The 18,644-nt window shown below is 45.1% G+C and overlaps 1 protein-coding gene across 1 annotated transcript in view; it reads right to left on the bottom strand.

Moving 5' to 3' along the window:
- LIMD1 (LIM domain containing 1) overlaps positions 1-18,644 on the bottom strand; it is a 34,260-nt gene that overhangs the window by 12,592 nt on the left and 3,024 nt on the right. The window contains exon 2 of the mRNA XM_033066951.1: positions 10,816-10,917. Coding sequence (XP_032922842.1) covers positions 10,816-10,917 — 102 coding nt within the window. The remainder of the gene's footprint in view (positions 1-10,815; positions 10,918-18,644) is intronic.

The raw sequence follows: 18,644 nt of genomic DNA, 5'->3' as shown, positions 1-18,644 counted from the left end.
TCAGAGATGACCCAGCCCACCAGCCCATCCTTGCACCAATGCAGACATTGGATAGGAAGAAAACCTGATAATCCTGAAAGCATCCCACTTCAATTTTTCTCATTTGCCCTAATGTTGCTAAGGTTGCTGAAACCAAAACAGGACCAAGAGTTCAAAATAGAAAGTGTCTAATCTGGGACATGTAATCTTTGTGGCTCATAACCCAGGGTGTGTATTTGCGTGATAATCCCACTAATGTGTCTGCCTGTCCACAGGTAAGCCTGGCATGCTCTGTAGCAGTTCTACAGTCACAGTTTCTGAGGAGGGACAGGAGAGGCATGAGAACCCTTGAGATTTGCATCACCTTTGCCAACAGTGGTCCTAAGCAAGTTAATAATAAGCCTAATGCAGCATAACGTACTCTTGAACATCCCCCACTGATTGAAATGCAACACTGAGATTTGGCACTCCCAAAAATAAAAAACAAACAAAAACATTAAACTTTGGTTTTAAATTACATGGTAGCGAGGGCTCCAGTTCAGTGCAATGGACAGGTGCCCAAGTGACCTTCCACCTGCATGCAATGTATCTTCTTAAAGACAAGCTGACAGTGGTGAGAAAAAACACACACATGGGGCCATGCAACGAGAAACACTGTTTTTGGATGAAGGCCTGGTGCATAAGCGGCAGACATTTTGACAGAAGGGAAAAGGTTTGGGATCACTGCCACAATGTCATTCTTCCACGGCGACAAAAAAAGCATTTAACAGCCATTCTGCACCCAGTGTATTTTTAACATGGTGACATTAGCAGGTTAAGATTGAGGGCAACAGACCTCCAGTGAAGGTGCCATAACCAGCATGCTATGTCTGGGCTTCTGCTGTAAGCTCATTCAGCAGAGGGATAAACCCTTTATAAAGGATTTATAATTTGGCTGTTGGCATTACACAAGCCCCTGAAGAAGAGCTGCTGACACCAAGAGCACTTTGAGGCAGAACAGGGATGATTTAATTACTTTTTTTAGGGAAGAGGTAAGCATTTTAACTACTTTTAGTTTTTCATTACTCTCTTTAAGCTCCTGGCAGAAATGCAAAAGGAAATTAGCAAAAACCATGAGTAACCAGGTGCTCCTGCAGCCACTGTGGGAGTGGTTCATGCTAACACAGCCCATTTCTTCCCTGCTGCTCTCAACTTCTCCCTGTGCACTTCTGGGATGGACTTCTCCCAGTGTCTCTTTGAGATGAAGAAGCACTTTCTCATCATACAATTGGGAAGGCAAGATGCAGGAAAAGCTCACTTCCCCAGGCTGCGCTGGGGACTGTCCTGGTGGGGCTGGGAAATGCACGTTCTTGCTGCAGCCACACCAGTAAAACAAACAGCACTGGGACTGCCTCACAGTGCAGAGCAGGATGGCAGTGACTTCTGTCCCTGCACTGAACTCCCTGCCATGGGATAGTGCCTTAAACTAAACCAGTTCCTCTCAAAAGCAGTACTTCTGACTGTGCCTCCAGAGGCTGGTACAGGTTTCACTTGAGCATGGAGATTTTATTTTCACCAAAAGGAAGGATTGAGGAGTTAATTGGCATATAAAGAATCACATATTGATAACTGCCTACTTTCAATACATATAATGATGAAATATCCTTTGACAAATCCAGGAATATTTAATGCATGGCTTGCTGCTTTCAGGATCAATTGTTCTACTACATGTCTTATGCTACTGGCTCCTGACTCTATTTCACTTTCACTTCACCCTGAATTTAACTAATCTCACATCTGAAAAGATTCAGACAATGAAAATTCTTTGGCATTTCAACCTTACTGTCTTCACTTGTTTCTACAAGGTATATTGTTCATCTCTCTGACAGGAAGTTTGAGACCTGAGCTTTTATGTACAGCTCATCCCTCACATGTCTGTCTAATCTGTTTACCTGTGAACCTTCAGTACAACCTCGAGGTCATTTCAGCATTTCAAGTTTAGTCACTAGTGCCTTTGTGCTAAAATCAACACACTTTGCTTTGCAGGTGATAATAGGCATACCATCAGGCTGCACTCCCAGGATGCCAGTGCTTTTGTCCACTGTTTTCTCAAATGATGGCTCTCTCCTTCTGAAGACCATGCAGAGAGAGTTTAATCAGGGACTTGCCATGTCCTTGGCAAGGAACATCCTGAGATATGCATCATTTGCTTGCTAAGGATTTGGACTTAACTTTCTTTTCTGAAGTTGCTTTCCCATTATTTATTAAAAATGATGGGGTCACAAACCCATGTTCAAAGACAAGAGATAGCTCATCAATGAATACAGTGGAACACGGATCCCAGGGCTCTACAGGAATGCACAACCAGTGTTGCTGCATTGCTGGAGAGGCAGTGTGTGGGCTTCACTTATCACTTATCTAAGCACCATGGAACTCCCTGTGGTATCTGCACAGCAGAGGGGCAAAAATCATTGCTGACTGGCAGCCTTCTTCTGGATCCCTTCCACACTGACAGCCCTGAGCCTCTGACATTACAAAAATCAGTGCTTTTTCAAGTACCACAGCTGTAAAATAAATTTGGATATGTGGTTACTAATGGCACGTTAAATTCAGCCAGTATATGTGTTTTGGGAGCCCTCTGTGGACATTCTGCTGACAGGCAGTATGGTGTCCTACCATGTGCAGCAGACTAGGTCAGGGATCAGACAGCTCTGTTTAATTTCTGCTACCTGTCCCATTTCTCTTAGTCACCTTTAAAGCTGATGCAGCACTGAGGCTGACACAGAAGCATCAGTATTTTTAATCTGCTCTAGAACTGAGCTGCATGAAAGGATCACTTCAATGTCTGTACATCCTCCAAATCAGGTAAATGGCAGATACCTCAGGACAGACCAAAGTCTTGCTGAAACCGAGGGCAGGAGGATAGGATACTTTTGAGAAGAAGTAACTCCATTACTGTATAAGATGTTCAGTCTCTCTCAACTACACCAGCTGTATGGTAAGATTGCAAAGCATACCCTCTGTGCTCTCACCATACATTTGAAGCAGTAGGGAAAAAAACAAACAAACCCAGGCAAAAAAATCTCAGAACTCTCAGAAGATGATCAGATGCCTGAAAGCAAAAAACATGCAATACATGCACGTAAGAAAGGTCAGCAAGAAAGGCGAACTGCCTCTAATGGCAACACAACCACAGGTGAGGACAGAAATAGATCCCCAGACAGAAACATCTCAAAAACACAGCACACCACACAACTGAACAACACCTCTCTTTTGCCATCAGGCAAACTGCAAGAACATATTCAAGAGTTCTTCTTCTTTTTAGGAAAAGTCCCTAGAAGTCAAAATTCAGAGGTAAAATACAGTCACCTGGGGACAAAGTAGTGCTTTTGATCCAGATAGCCCCTGCTCAGTAACTGGTTTTCATCCCAGTTCTCAGACACTCTGCATCATTCTGGAGACTGCTTCCCTGTTCTCCAAAACCAGGTGGCTGACAAGAGCTGGCCTCCCACTCTGTCACCCAGTGACTCATAGAAACACACAGAGCCTCAGAGGAGGAAGGAGGGGGAGGCAATCTCTGTGACCTCAGTGAATGTAACTGTGTGTTGAAACTACATGAGAGTAATTTTTAAATTTCTCTGGTTATGGAAAGGGCCTCGGTGCTCATTAAAACATTGTAAGAGACTCTCTAAAATCTTTACAGCACTAACTAATCCTATGCCTGTTCTTCACAGAAGACAGTAATTTGAACATAACATTATAAAATAGAAGGACTAGAAGGACTGGAAATTTATTCCACTGAAGATTTTAACCTTTCTTTCCCTCCTCACATTGTCCTAATGATTTCAGACTTTCACCCAGCACTGAAACACATGCAATTGACTGCAACCACTATTACACTGATAAATCTCTGACTGTATCCATCCCCTTGAGGAGCTGAACATCTGCACCTTTCCATCAAGGATATCTACTGAGGACACCTGATCCACGCCAAAGCCCCTTTGGCTTAGTCCTCATATCACTACTGCCCTGAAATCTGGCTAGGAGAGAAATAAGTACTGTCACCTTACTGTAAAACTGCCCTGGCTTTTCTCATCTAAAGCAAGCACTTCTTGTGACAAACAACAGGATTTTTCACCAGTGAGCTGAGACTGAAAACAAAAAGTCAGCAAGAACAGCAATTTAGACTGAAGCAGAAAAATGTACTGATGACTGCCCCCTAAACTGTAAATCCAAGCCCACCTGAATCTTTTCTGACGTGATTTTTTGCTAAAAAATTATATTGTTTACTATGTAGACTCTGGCATGATAATTTTACTGAAGGGACACTGGGGATGGCGTACTGGCAATGCTTTGCACTCTCCACTTTGCAGATTTGCACATTTTTTAAGCAAGTTGATTGGTATGGTGGGTTTTTTCCAATTATAGGTACTAAGTTCTGCCTCCACTAGAAGAGATGGCAGCTTCTGCATCTGAAGATAACCATACACATACATGTGACTGTGGGTATCATTGTCGCTTTAAAAGAAGGGATGGGACTGCGATGGTGCTAAGGATGATTAAACGTTTCAAAATACATCAGACTCAAGGCATGAGATTTAGAGAAGCAAGAATTCAGCCATAGCTCAAAAAGTAGTAATGGGATACTTTGTTACAAAGCAATATATAACATTTTAGTCCAATAGAAAGTTGCTACGAATTAGATTTTGCTTTTCTGACCTATCACCTTCACTTAATTTTGCTGCACTGAGTATGCTTTTATCCAACAAGTTACTGTTGCATGTACACACATAGGCCTCTATTACAACATCTAAATTCTTAACTTACTCTGTACAATTCCACTACTACACTATAAAACTCTTTATCATCTTATCTAATACAGTTTCTTACTTAAGGCATATTCTTACTTACAACTACAGAAACATAAGTCTATAATTTTTCCGTTTAATATCTGTGTACTTCCATTTTTACATTAATCCAATCTTTTTCCAAGGCTGCAAATCACACTCTTTATTATCTGTGTAAGTTTTTGCCTTTCTGTTTCCCACAGAGAAATTCACTTGGCAAGGCTGACTATCCTGCTGTCTGGGATTAAGTCACATGGGTAGAAAAAGATGACTTTCTGCTTCTGAAGTTATTTAACAGTGCAAATAAAAACCATGGCCTTCTTTTTCTAGGAGTTACATACCAATACAGGACAAGTTTATTTAACATAATTAGCCCAAAGACACCAAGAGCTGCATTGCTCTAAGTAGCCATGCTTTGATAGCTTAGCTACCTAGTTTAGTAAATGACCCATGATACCTCTAAACACAACTATGTTGTGAAATATTAAATATAAAATATATGTACCCAGAGGGTGGCAAGAGGCAGCCAGCTTTCAAAGTCTGTCACTGGAACAGCAGCCTGTTAACCCCTACACTGACATCAACATTAATCTGAGTTTGCAAAAATAGAAAAGAAAAATAAAGTAATGCAGTCAAGCTGACATGTCAAAGACTGAATGCTATAATCTAGCAAACATGCAAGGTTTCCAACACTTTGAAGTAAGGAGCCAAAATCTGGTCCTCATTTTGGCCCTCTTGTTGTAGCTCAACATTAAACACTCCTTCAAATCACCTTGCAACCAGTTCTTTCTTTCCTTCTGACTTCCTTCCTTGCCTACTGATTTCCTTCCCAGCCATCTCTAACATTTCCCTTGCACTTTTTTAGCTTTCAGATTTCCTCTTGAGGATCAAGTGACTCAAGTGCAAGACTCTTATGCTCTAAACTACACTGCTAGCAGGGCAAAAAGGTCTGTTGTTTTCCAGGCAACCTGTATCATTTGGATATAAGCCTGCCTGAATCCAAGAGAAAACATTAAAACTAACACAGCAGGTTAGAAGTGATACAGTCTAGTTAAAAGTATATAATTTATAAGGTCTCCTTACTACCTAAATGGTATATATCAACATATGGGGACACAAGTATCTTTCTTGTTCTGAAGAGGCATATAGTAGTGATTTAATTTAATCTTGTTAATGTGTAACAAACCATTTGATAGCTACAACTTTTTGTCCAAAAAGCTTCAAAAAAACCCCAAACCCCAAGGCGGAAACAGACACCCTGAGATTGCAGTAAACAGCTCAAGGTCTTTGGAGGCAGGGTTTTTTTTTAACCTACTTTTGTGGCTCTTCTGTAAAGCAAATATCATTTATTACTAATCCTGCAGAAAGAGTCTGAAGTTTTTTCCTCTCCCTCTCTGCAAAAGGCTTGTTTGTGCCTCTGTCCTGTAACAAACAAGAAGATAAATGAGACATTTATGCCAAAGTAATAATTCTAAATCTGTTGTTTTACCTCGAAGCCAAATCTTCTGCATTACATGGCATTGGTTCAGATAAGACAGTACATTTTTTCCCTGCCAACTGAACCCTGTAGTGCATGCGTAGCCCTGTGCAACAAACTGCCCTATCATTTATCTCTGAACACATGTGTATTGGGACACAGAGGGTGAAGGAAATTTGGCACTATGAGGTATCACACCCCCACCACATAACCCCTTGCTTCTTAGATCCTCTTAATTTTCTGTGTTGGGGAAACCAATACACATTTGGACACAAATCCAGCTAGGAGCAAAATTAGAAATCCTTGCTAAAATGAAAACAGTAGGACAGTGGTTATAAATATCTGGAGGACAATATGCTTTACCTTAATAGGTAATTTTGTATATTTTATTTATTGGAGTGGGGGATATTCAGTGTTTCACCAGAGAAGAAATTTTAGGATTGAAATGAGGAGCAACCTTGACTTCTCAAAGTCAAGTTTGTACTGGATGGTGTCCAAGACGAACTCCACTTGACCTTAAAAGCACCACTTACTTTTCAGCTAGAAACCAGAGTTTTCACATAGCAAGATGTGCTTTGCAGCTAGAAGACAGAACCAAATAAATATTTATTTTTCTGGCATACAGAAATGGTCTCATCACATTTACTGCAGTGATACAGGTGACAGAAAGTCTGTAGAGGGGCGTATGTCCTCTCTGAGTGAACAATAGTGTGTGCCCTTCATTCCCACAGCAACTGATCGTCTGTGGGGCTGGGAAGTTACTTTGGGCTGTGAAAGGGGGGATTCCCCTCAAGTAGGTTTCCTTCCTGAGTGCAGGGCAGGACATCCTGTACCTCCCCAGGCAGCATCAGGCAGGCAGCTGCAGTGCAGAGGCTCGACAAATCAGAAAGTCAGCTCAGCACAGATCAGGCCACAAAGCCCAGGAACAAGTGTCTGGTGCACGAAGGTCCTGCAGACCGCAGGGGCAGCGCAGGAAGCCACCCCCTGCACTGAAGGTTTCTTGCAAACCCTGCTGCTTGTAGAGGTCTGTGCACATGAGGGAAAACACCACTACTGTGGGGGCCTCCCTCTGGCACCACCCTTTTCGGAGTGGGAATCCCATGCCACCATACAGCTTCCCCTCCATCCATCCATGCCATCCTGGCAGCTGCCACTGCCTCCAGTTCCATTTTAGTATGGCCAATGCCACAATGGGAAGGACTTCAGCTTTCATGACTACTCTCCTAAATATAACAAGCTGAATTAGGCTCTCACTTATATGCCCATGACATGCATTCCCCTTTTTTATCTTGTTTTGAAATACAGTCTTTTCTACTGAGGGAAATATCATTATTGCTCCCACACCCCTTTCTTTCCTGCCTCTCGTTACCATTTTCACTAGCCTAGTTTCTTAATTTCACTTTCAGTTTGGAACCCTTTGCCCCAGCACATCTACTCAGCACATTTCTCAGCTACAGCCTGAGTAAGAGAGAAAATTAGCTTCATTTTGCTAAGCTTGGCTTCTTTTCATCTTTCTAACTCTCACCTGACATCCTTTTCATCTTGCTGGAAACAAGATGGAAAGAGTTGACTTTTAGAATAAGCAGCAAATAGCTATTCTTTCAACCCTCACCAACTCATCTCATTAGAAATGGGATTAAGCTAATTTTTAACCAAACACAGACAAACAGCCATAACCACGGACACCTCTGCAACCACAACTATGTTTCTAGCGCTGGTCTCCAAATAAAGATTGCAAAATTCATTTTAAAGGGAGGATCAAAAGTGTTTCTTTCTAAAGCACCAGTTGCATTGTAGTAATTTCAGATATTTAAGACAGCTCAAACCTGCTGTTGGATTATTTTTAACAGGAGCTTTGGGTGCAAGGGCAGTTCAGAGACTGGCTGGCCCTAGAGGGTGAGAGGTAACTGAAGTGAAGCCCTGGCTGCAGCCAGGAATATTCTCCATGGAAGAAGATAAATTAATTTCAAATTAATTTATAAGAAAGGACAGAAGAATGAGCAGCTGACTTTTGAGCCTCTAGGAAACTGCCACTATATGCAAAAAACACTTTCTCTTTTCAGTTTTCCTATTTTCAGTCAGATGATGGTGAAATGCTCTACTAAAAACATAGGTGAGGCAGGGCAGCTGGTGTACGACAGCTAGGAAATGGGTATAGTTCAAGGCTTAGCTATTATTAAAAAGCATATGCATCTTTCTATATTTATTCCAACTTTACACCTCCAAATAAAACACATGCAGTCCTGATGACTTTATAACTCTAAATACAACTCAGGAGGAAAACCCCTCAGTCTCATCTGGGAAAGCCAAACTCATATATACAAAAGCAGCAGAAGATTATTATTTTTTCTGGTACTACATATACAGCTACACTTCTAAAAATACACTACTAGCTCTGGAGTTGAACATAATACAACAGAAAAACCACTGTCTTACAAACACAACCATGGCTTAAAATCAAGTGGACAGTTCTTCACTCCAGCTCCATCACAGACCTCATTGAAAAACTGTGTAGGAGGATCCATACATTGCTGTACGCCCCACCAAGCTCCAGATGTGGGTCTGGCAAAGTGACCCACAGGGAGCTCAGCAGGGCTAGCTGAATCATTTACAGTAGTTTCACGAATACAAGCCGCACGGATTATAAGCCGCACCCCCGGTGCCTCGACAATGTTGCTGTCTTTGTCAATAGATAAGCCGCACCCCGAATATTAGCCGCACTTTCGTTCGTCGCGAGAATCCGTGCGCAGCTTTCACAAATTGGCCAATTAGTAACAGGATCGCGGCATAGCGGGCTTTACTGGCTCGGGGCGGGGCCAGGCAGGCTCGGCCCGCTCATGGTTGCCGACGGGGCCGGGTGGCCCAGCTCAGCGCCACGGCTCGGCGGGGCTGGCCGGGTGGTGCTGCCGCCGCCGCCGGGCTCGCTGGCCCCCCTCTCCCGTCAGCACCGCCCCGCTGCCGCGTTCGCTCGCCCGGCTGGCAGGGCTGCCGCCGCCGGGCTCGCCGTCCGCCCCGCTGCCGCTTTCGCTCGCCCCGCGCCGCGCCTCGCGAGCGCCGCGCCCGCCCCGCGGCGCTTTCGCGGCTCGCGGTTCGCGGCTCGCGGCTCGCGGCTCGCGGCTCGCGGCTCGCGGCTCGCGGTGGCGCTTTCGCGGCTCGCGGTTCGCGGCTCGCGGTTCGCGGCTCGCGGTTCGCGGCTCGCGGTTCGCGGCTCGCGGTTCGCGGCTCGCGGTTCGCGGCTCGCGGTTCGCGGCTCGCGGCGGCGCGCTCGCGGCTCGCGGCGGCGCTTTCGCGAGCGCCGCTTTCGCTCGCCCCGCCGGCAGGGCTGCCGCCGCCGCCACCAGGCTCGCCGGCCGCCCCCTCCCGTCTGCACCGCCGCCGCGTTTCCTCGCCCTGGCCGGCACTGCAGGCCCCCGCACCGCCGGGCTCCCCCACGCTGCTGGCCCCGATTATGCTGGGCTTCCCCCGCTGCCAGGCAGCCCCACCCGCCGGCCTTCCTGCTTCTGCCATGCTCCCCTGCGCTGCTAGCCCCAGTTCTCCCGGGCTCCCCCGCCCTGCTGGCTCAGGCTCTGCCGCCCTCCCTGCCCCGCCCTGCTGGCTCAGGCTCTGCCGCCCGCCCCCACACTGCTGGCCCCGCCTCTGCCAGGCTTTCCCACCTCTGCCGGGGCCGGCCGGGCTCCAGCTTGGCTTGGGGCTGCCGCGGGCTCTCACTTCCGTGTTGGCAGCTTTTAGAATTTTGTTAATAGATTAGCCGCCCCGGAATATTAGCCGCACTTCCGGGTTTCCACCAAAATTTTGGTCAAATTGGTGCGGCTTGTATTCGTGAAATTACTGTACTCTGCTTCTTGGGTAGATTTCACAGGACTTATATCTGCTCCCAGCCTGATACCTCTGCACAGTAACCAGTCCCCTCCCTGCAAAAACCATACACCAAGCTGGTAGAGGCATGCCCTTTATCTCAGGGCATGGCTGCATTTCTCTGGAGAAAGAGCAAGCAAGATATGTAACCTGGGTCATTCATGCACTTACATGCTTTGACTGGAGGTATTTCAGAGGTACAAAATTACTTTAGCAAGTAAAAGCTAATGCATGCAGTGAAAACACTGTCACTGGATTTACCCTGCAGCAGCTCCATCTGAAAAGTAAAGCCTGCTAAGACAAAAAATATTCCAGCTAAGACATATTCACTGCCACTTTGAAAAAATATCCTTGTAAGAAAATGTGGCTATAACCGAGAGGCAGAAGAATGAAAACAACCATCCCCCACATCAGAAGGCAGAAGCCTGGCACAATCCAAAATATCTTTTCTACATGCCTTGCAACAATCCATTCAAAAACAAACAGCAAGCACCACCACCACCAAGTCATACAGCTGCAGCTGACTCCAGCTGGGAGATTAATTAGCCAATTAATTATTTAATTAAATTATTTAATTAATAATTTCTTTTCTTCCCCTTTTACACCAGAAAAATGTTAAGCCCAAAGAGTTTGGTGCAAGGCCTGGCACCAGTATCAGACCAGGCCAGAGATACTCACTGCAAGCTCCACAGGTGAAACAGCTGTCATGGTAGAGGTTACCCATGGCCTGGCAAGCCTGGTTTGCTCCATACACGCCCTTGCTGCATTTCACGCAGGTACCTGGGAGAGAGAAGAGAGGTCACACGTGGGACCTGACAGGGTGGCTGGGGACACTGGTTGGGTGACAACACATGTAAGCTGAACCCTGAACAGCTTAGGACCATGTGGTTCACTGAAGCCACAAGATGTAGGTGACATCACCATCACCTGCCCTGAGAGATGCTGTGAACAGTGGGCATGAAAGTCATCGAACCTTCACAGTGAAAGACTTCTGCAAAAAAACAAACCGCACAAGAACAGTCATGTCCAGGTAGGTACAGTGACACCTCCTTCCTTCTCCCATCCTTTCTGACAACCTTTATATACATCTAAACCTACTCAAGGACCCTCACAAATGCAGTGAGTATCAGTAAGTCGTGGTCAAAGCTCTCCACAGACCAAGATTCTGCCACTTACTGTATAAGCTTATTGGTTGCAACTGATGTGAGGAAAACAGCTCTTCACTTAGCTCCTTTAAATCATCCATTTCAGATCCCAGTTGTGCCTGCCAAAGGCCCTAATATTTTCCCAATGAAACAGAGCTAGACCACCTGACACCTACCTCTCAAGAAGGAAACGGCGCATCAAGCCAGTTTACTTACTCAGGCATTATCCTGTGATTATGACAGGCTGTTTTTAAAGCAGCATCACTCTTTAACTTTCTCCAACTGAGAAACTTGCATCTCTGTTTAAGCAAATAAATGAAAAAGGGGCAGTGTGAAGGAAAAACAGATTATGTGTTTCTGTCTCTGGTCTGTAGTGGCTCTAATGTGATTTCACTACCCAGCCCTATTAATCCTGGCTCTTAAAATCCCTGGTCAAGGGACTGTGAGTCACACCTCACTCCTACTGGCCTAGGAGGAGGAACAGCATCATCTTGCTGGAGATCCTTAGTTATGCTAAGGATGGTAAACAAAATTTCACTTCTTTTGGGGCATTGCAAGCTCCGGAGTAATTGAAAAAGTCTAGAGAAAGCTAGGAAGATGTCCATTGTACTTACAACAGTGTTGAAAAGTAACTCAACTCTAGCAGCACCAGGCTTGCAATGCTTGGGTGAGTAACAACTTCTTCTTGCAGCCAATAGCCACGGTGGTCAGTTTTTACACTACAGGGATAAAACTACTCAGGAGTCCTTTGCAGTAGCACACACATGGCTGCTAAAAAGCAGACACTTGTTTTTCCCAGGTTTTTGCAGAGCAGACCTGGCTCTCTGTGCTGCAGCTGCCTATGCGCATTCAACCAGCATGTTGAAAGCCGCCCTACTGCTGTGCCAAGCCCCACAGCACTCAGAGCCAAAGTCCATACTCACACAAACCTGGAGAGAAGGCTGCAAAGAATAATTAGTTACTTTGTTTTGTCCAAATCCTATACAAACTGAAATGCTCACTTGGCTGTGGGCCCACCCCAGCACTCAGGCTGCTACCAAGCGAGCAAAACTTTCTGGTTCTTTTTGAACGGACCAGGTTTATCTCATTTATTGAAAGAAACATTTTAAGGAAGATAAATCATACAGGCATTAGAAAAAAGATGAAAAAAAAAAAAAACCAAAGGTCAAAGCAAAGATAAGAAAAAGTTGGCTTTTCAAATGGATGTGCTCTCCCAGGAATGCGCACATTCAGCAGCAGCCTGAATTTCTGTGCAACGATTTGACACAAGAGCTAACGACTCAAAATTCCCTCTTGAGTACAGCAGTGCCGAGAAAAAAGTTCTGAGAGCAGAAAATCTGCCAAACCTGCCAATTTTCCACGACACCCACCAGGCTTTTCACAGAGCCAACGTATTTATTGCACTGCAAGTGCTGCATTTTCCCCTTCTCCATGCCAATGAGTGGCTGCTCCAGAAAATTTCACCAGCATGCTCCAATCTCCTCCTTTCCACAAAGCAGCCAGATGACACTGACTGTGGATGAGCAGCAAGAAGAAGCAGGAGGCAGAAGGCACAGCAGCTGAGTGCAGGCATAGTGCCCAGAAAAGATGCTGGCAGGCATAAGCCACTATTAAGTAGGCTAAGGCAAACCCTATGGAGGGCAGAAATTGTCTCTGCCATCTCCTGTTTCTCCCATTACGCTTCAGAGCACAGGTATTGCTCCTCTGAGCTCACAATAGGACACATCCTGCAGGAGTTGTCAAGGCTCTCGCATCTGTACCAAAACCTTCCTCCACCTCCTACCCCCAACTTCTCCAGCCACCCTTCCAGCTTCGTTTCAGTTCATGCTCCATTTCACCCCCAATTAACCCATTCATCTACTTCTTTCCATATTTAGGCCCCTAAAACATGGAAAATAAAGTCATGGAATGAAAGGGCTTTTAAAATAAATTGACAATGTTTTCTATAAAAACCGTGATGTGCTAAATTACTCAACTATGTAATAAATAGACATGCTATAAATATTCATACATATCCTGTGCCAAGGTTGACAATTGATAAAAGGCATTATGGCACATTTTAATCTAGTTTGTGTTGTTACACGTATCTGCTAAATCTTACTTGAAAGCTTATTAAATCTCAGTAGCAAGTGAAATTATCCTCTAAATAAGTCTTTGCTCTTGCCAGATATAACATTCCAAAGTATTTTAACAACTATACTTGAGCCTTCATCTCTGACACTCAGCACACCTAGCCTGAGAAAGGGGTGAAAAAAAGTGATTTTTATTGATTTTTCCTTTCTACTTTTCTTTTTTTTCCCATTCACTCCCTGCTGTCACAACGATCCTGACCTTTTGGCTTAGGCTAAGCAAGGAAAAAGCAAGGAAAAACCTGTTGCTGACAGTAGCCAGTCGCTGAGCTCAGCAGCCCGTGTGCAAAGCCAGCTGAAGGAAACCAGCACAACCGGGGCCACCTCCAGCCTCATCCCGCTGCAAAACAGGCTCTGTGCTCTGCTCCACGCTAACTCTGACGGCTATTTCCTGAAACAGTGCTGACTGTGCTTTCTGCTGGTGTTAAAATGTCAGCAGCATCACTCCAGCTCCACATGCCATTGACACTAGTCAGCAGTTCTGGGTAATTTTCTTGGCATGAAGTGGCTTTTAGCTAAAACTTATGTCCTCATTGTGAAGCACAGCGACCTTGACTAGCCACAGTTCAGCAAGATCCCTGATTCCTGTGCTTAGTAGCTTTGCAGCTTGTAAGAAGTGTTTATGAAAGCACCAGTCCCAGCAGACATCCCCTCTGAAATTATGGTTTTTAACCTTAAGCCAATGTTATTAAGAAGAAATGACAGATTTCTCTTTTACCACCAGGATGACAAACCCAAACCACCATACATGCACAGCACCACTAAATTCATGCCTGAGCGCACAGGCAGAATGGTAGCCAGATTTGGGAAGGGAAAGGAATGGAAATAGCTGATTTCAGTTCAATTTCTGCCGGCAGGGCAGCTGTCCCCGAACAACAAAGAAATCTCTGTTCCCTCTCGCATCATGCAGCAAGCAACCGCCTGCGCTGCAGCTGAAAGTCTGAACAAAGGGACCTTTGGAACAGAGCTGGGACTGAAAACATGCCCTGTATACCACTTCCCGGCACTTGCCACACTATCTCAGGACTGCAGACCAGGAGGGCTGTCACCAGGAACAGCCTTGGCTCACGTGATCCAACAGGTTGGATGCAGACCTCAAGGGCTGTGAGAAATGAAAGCGAACCCAGTGCTCACACTGAAATGTCAGTCCCGCCCTCAAAATTCAACAAGTGCATTTCCATTTACCACCAGACTCAAAACCCCTGGAGACATTTTTTTCCTCCAAGTGTTGCTACTTCACACTCACCAGAAGGAGTTTAGTTACTTACTGTATCCCACTCACTAAAAATTCAACACAAGCCATACTGAATAGAAGCGATTTCTGGGAGTAGGACTTATTTACACATTTCGGACAACATCAATCTACAGACCAAGATCACAGCTCTTCCAAGAGCATCCCTATTTTCAGCAGCACCTCTCTTCTCAGCAACACACAGCACAGCCAAGCTTTCCTACACGTGCTCCTGGCTGGGTTTACTAATGTTGTCACTTCATTTTGAACAGCCAAATATGACAGTGCTTCAGTGGTGAGATTTCTTTGCTGTGCCAATTTGGTCCCAGGTAAGAGGAATGAAGGGGCAGGATGATTCTGGTGGTGTGGGTCTGCTTATCTGGCTAATCCAGAAACATCAAGTGTATCCTACTCCTTCCACATATTCTGTGCAAGCCACATATCCACAATCAGATTGACTCTTGTCCGTCAGATGTGTTTTTTGCCCCCTCCTTACAGGAGGCTGGATTTATACTGAAGAACCTCCAGCTGAACTTAGAAGAACCCACCTAGAGTCTGTGCACCTCTGGGGTTCCCATCTGTCCACATATGCACATACCTAACTCAGAAGCAGACCCTGATGCCTCTTGGCAGAAGCTGTATCTTCACAAGGGTCTTCCCCATTAGAATTCTGCTTGACACGGACAGGGAAGACCCTGCATAGGTACAGCTGCTGTATCTTCAACCCACCTATTTATCCCAGGAGAACCAAGCCCTCCACTTTTGACTGCACACACGTTTCAAAGACTGTCTGCTGAGAAAAGCCTTCACCCTGTCATACACGATGTGATGCTCTCCTGGTTTTACTTTAGAATTTCTCTGGAACTTGAACCCACCTTCCCATGGTGGAATTCCTACATCAAACTCTAAATTAGACAGATTGCATGCCTTGCTATGCTGCTTATTCACTACTGAGCAGTAACTCTTGCTGGAGAGGTGATTTAAAGGAGATCTGGAGGAGCAGGTGAGATTGAGTGCCTGGAAAATCTGGCAGATTGGTTCCATTCATTGCTCAGTGACTGGGTTATCTGTATAAAGATGGACAGGTATGCCCTGCCCAGAGAACCACAGTGCTGGTAAACATAAGTTTTCTTCTCCATGCCTTGTTCTTGACCCCTGATCTTGCTGCACACCTTCATGTGCATGCTGCCAGTGAAGGACAGAAAAATGCCATCAAACTCACGTCACTGACATTTTAAATACCTTGCAGTGGTGTCAGAGATTATGATAACTCCAGTCCACATGAATGAAGCTCCTTATTCCTTTCAGTTCCCACTCCTGCTGTACCCTGGCTGAAAGACTGATTGCTCCTCTGCCTCAACTCCTTGCTTTTTCTTTCCTTTTGGTAGATTTTTCCTTAGCTTGCAAACCCAGCTGAGCTCCCAAGAGGAAGGGAGGAGAAGCACATACTGCTGTAATCTTGAGGAGCCATATTCCAGGCCAATATTTATTTGCTTGGTTTCTTGCAGCAAGATAAGCTTTGCAATCTGTACACACCCACTACCTCAAGTGCTGTGATCCTTCCAGCTTTCCTTGTTCCACCAGGACCTGTCTCTCCCTGCTTCCCCCTCCTCTCTGCTGCAGGCAGGCGTCTCCTTTCAGCTTTGGTACTCTCCCAGGAGAAGGTAGTAAAGGATGCCTCTGCTCATTCCCAGTGGAAATGGCATTATCATCATCACCCACAGACAAAACAGACTCAGAGGAGCTTCCATATTAATCAGAAATTCTCCACTAGTCAGCCCTGAGCTTACCTTTGCTGCACACCAAGTGTCCTGGTGTCCACCATCACCAGATGTGTAAAATCCCCAGGTGTGTACAGCCCCAAAGTTAAAAGAATTGTAGTTTCAGCAGTGTTTCAGTTCACTGTGAACTACACTTCCAAAGAGCAGTGCTGGCTTTTGACCTGCTCACACCCATTCAGAGTTCCTGGGCTTCCAGGTCTCCATAGGACTCAGCAATTCAGCTACTGCTCTGCTTTTACCAAGAGGAAAAAAAATCTGCAGACTTTCCTATGAGATATTCTCTGCCTGACTGCTGGGAAGCATCCCAGCTTTTCACTGCAAAACAAGATGCCTGGGGCTCTCCTGAAACACCTGCAGCTTATCAACTCAGCTGTAAATAGCATGGAAGCCAGAATACAACAGCTAACAAATATTTATAACACAAAAGCCATTCATAAAAATGATTTTATAAAAAGCTCTTGGTAAGAGTGTAGATAATATAATCAGGTGGAGATTTCCATCTAGTTGTATGAAAAAAGCACTGGTAAAAATGTGATGCTACATGTTACACCTCTAAAAACATCCATCTGTGCCTGCAGACCAAGGCATTGCGTCCTAAAACAAGTAGTCAAACCTCCCTGAAGACCCCAGCACACCTCAGACCCCTCCTCTACCAAGTCACTCCCAGGCAGTGCAGGCAGATGCTAGGTTTGTTTGTACATCTGTCTCACCTGAAAACCCATCAGGCACCTTCAGTTTTTGGGATAGTGTCGCTTCATCTAACCCTAAACACTTGGGTGGTGCTAGCAAAGGATTTGCAACTCCCCTCATCACTCCTATTTAATCTCCTGTCACCAAGAGGAGATGAAGGCTGATGCACCTAAAGGAATGCCATGGGAAATCAGTGGGATTTGGGCATCTCACTCCTGAATGTTCCCTGGAAATAGTACACCAAAACCTAAATACAACTTAAGCTGGCTTCCAGCAAGACCTCCAAGGGACACAGGAGGGCCTTCTCTACTGCATGGGAACCAGCCTCTCTAGGGAGCAATTTCAGCTTTTCCTTCCCCAAGCAAAAAGACCTGGGTGATACCTGAGACTCCCTATGGCCTCCTTGACAGCCCACATAAATCAAATCAGCACTTCAAAAGCCTCTTGGAGAACCTAAATTCTCCAGAGACATGTGTAGCCCATGCAGCTCACACATAGGTCACTACTTACAAAAAATCAAAAGGAAAAAAACCCAGAGAGAATTCTTGGCTTTGTAGCTTTCTTTCCTTTCACTTATTATGCCTACTCTGAGTAGACAAAAGCATTTTGTACAGCAAGTTGGTGCTGACAGATTACCAGACTGCTGTTCCTCAGCACAGCATCCTAACTGTATTTTGCATAGTCCCTGGCTTATCCTTTCCTAGGCCTTCACTTACAAGCACGCTTTTTCACATAGTGAAGGAGAAAGCTGCTCCTTTACTATGATCAGAATTAATTGTTCTTTATAAACATCTGGTCCTGACTGAGACAGACTGAAGGACAGTATGTTAACCTGACAGACAGACCCATCTTCAAAAACGTTCCCTTGTTACAAAACAGCACAAAAAATTAGGAGAACTGAAAATATTTTTTATAAAATACTTTGGTCATCTGTACTATAGTCCTGGTTTCATTTCCTGCCTCTGATGAACTTCAAAGCTGCTGCAATAGACTTCCATTCACTGGGGAAAACGTCTGCAACAAAACAAACTATTGATCATTTTTATCAGTATTGCCTAAGAGTGTTTATTTTACATCCTGAAGTTTGGCAGCTTGAGAGAAGGGTATAGCAAAAAAATAATTGAGAAGGCCAGTTGTGTCCTTTATTCCTTCAAAGAAAGTAAGGTAACTGTGCTAAAAATGAAAATAAAAGTGAAAAAGAGAGGGGGAAGAGGAGACCCAGAATTAAAATACCTCAGTACTTGCTCTTTCCTGTTCCTTGGTCCTCAGCAGAGCAGATCTGCTGAACCTTTGCCTGAACTTGAGCTGAGGCTCCACAAAATTTTACTTTTCCCTCTGCCAAGACTGCATAATTTCTTTTTTCCCCACCTCTCGCTCTCCTCCTTCCCAAATTTCTCAGACATCACATCCTGGTGCAAAATCTCCAGGCAGAAGGAAGTCAAAACACCTCACTGGGGATCAGTCAGCCTCCATGTCTTCTTCCTCACTGGGGCTCACTCTGATCAGTTGGGCTCCCTATGCTGCAAAAAAT

Source organism: Catharus ustulatus, chromosome 1, assembly GCF_009819885.2.
Source record: "Catharus ustulatus isolate bCatUst1 chromosome 1, bCatUst1.pri.v2, whole genome shotgun sequence".
NCBI lineage: Eukaryota > Metazoa > Chordata > Aves > Passeriformes > Turdidae > Catharus > Catharus ustulatus.
Note: the sequence above shows the minus strand (reverse complement) of the source record. Positions and strands in the feature narration are given on the sequence as shown.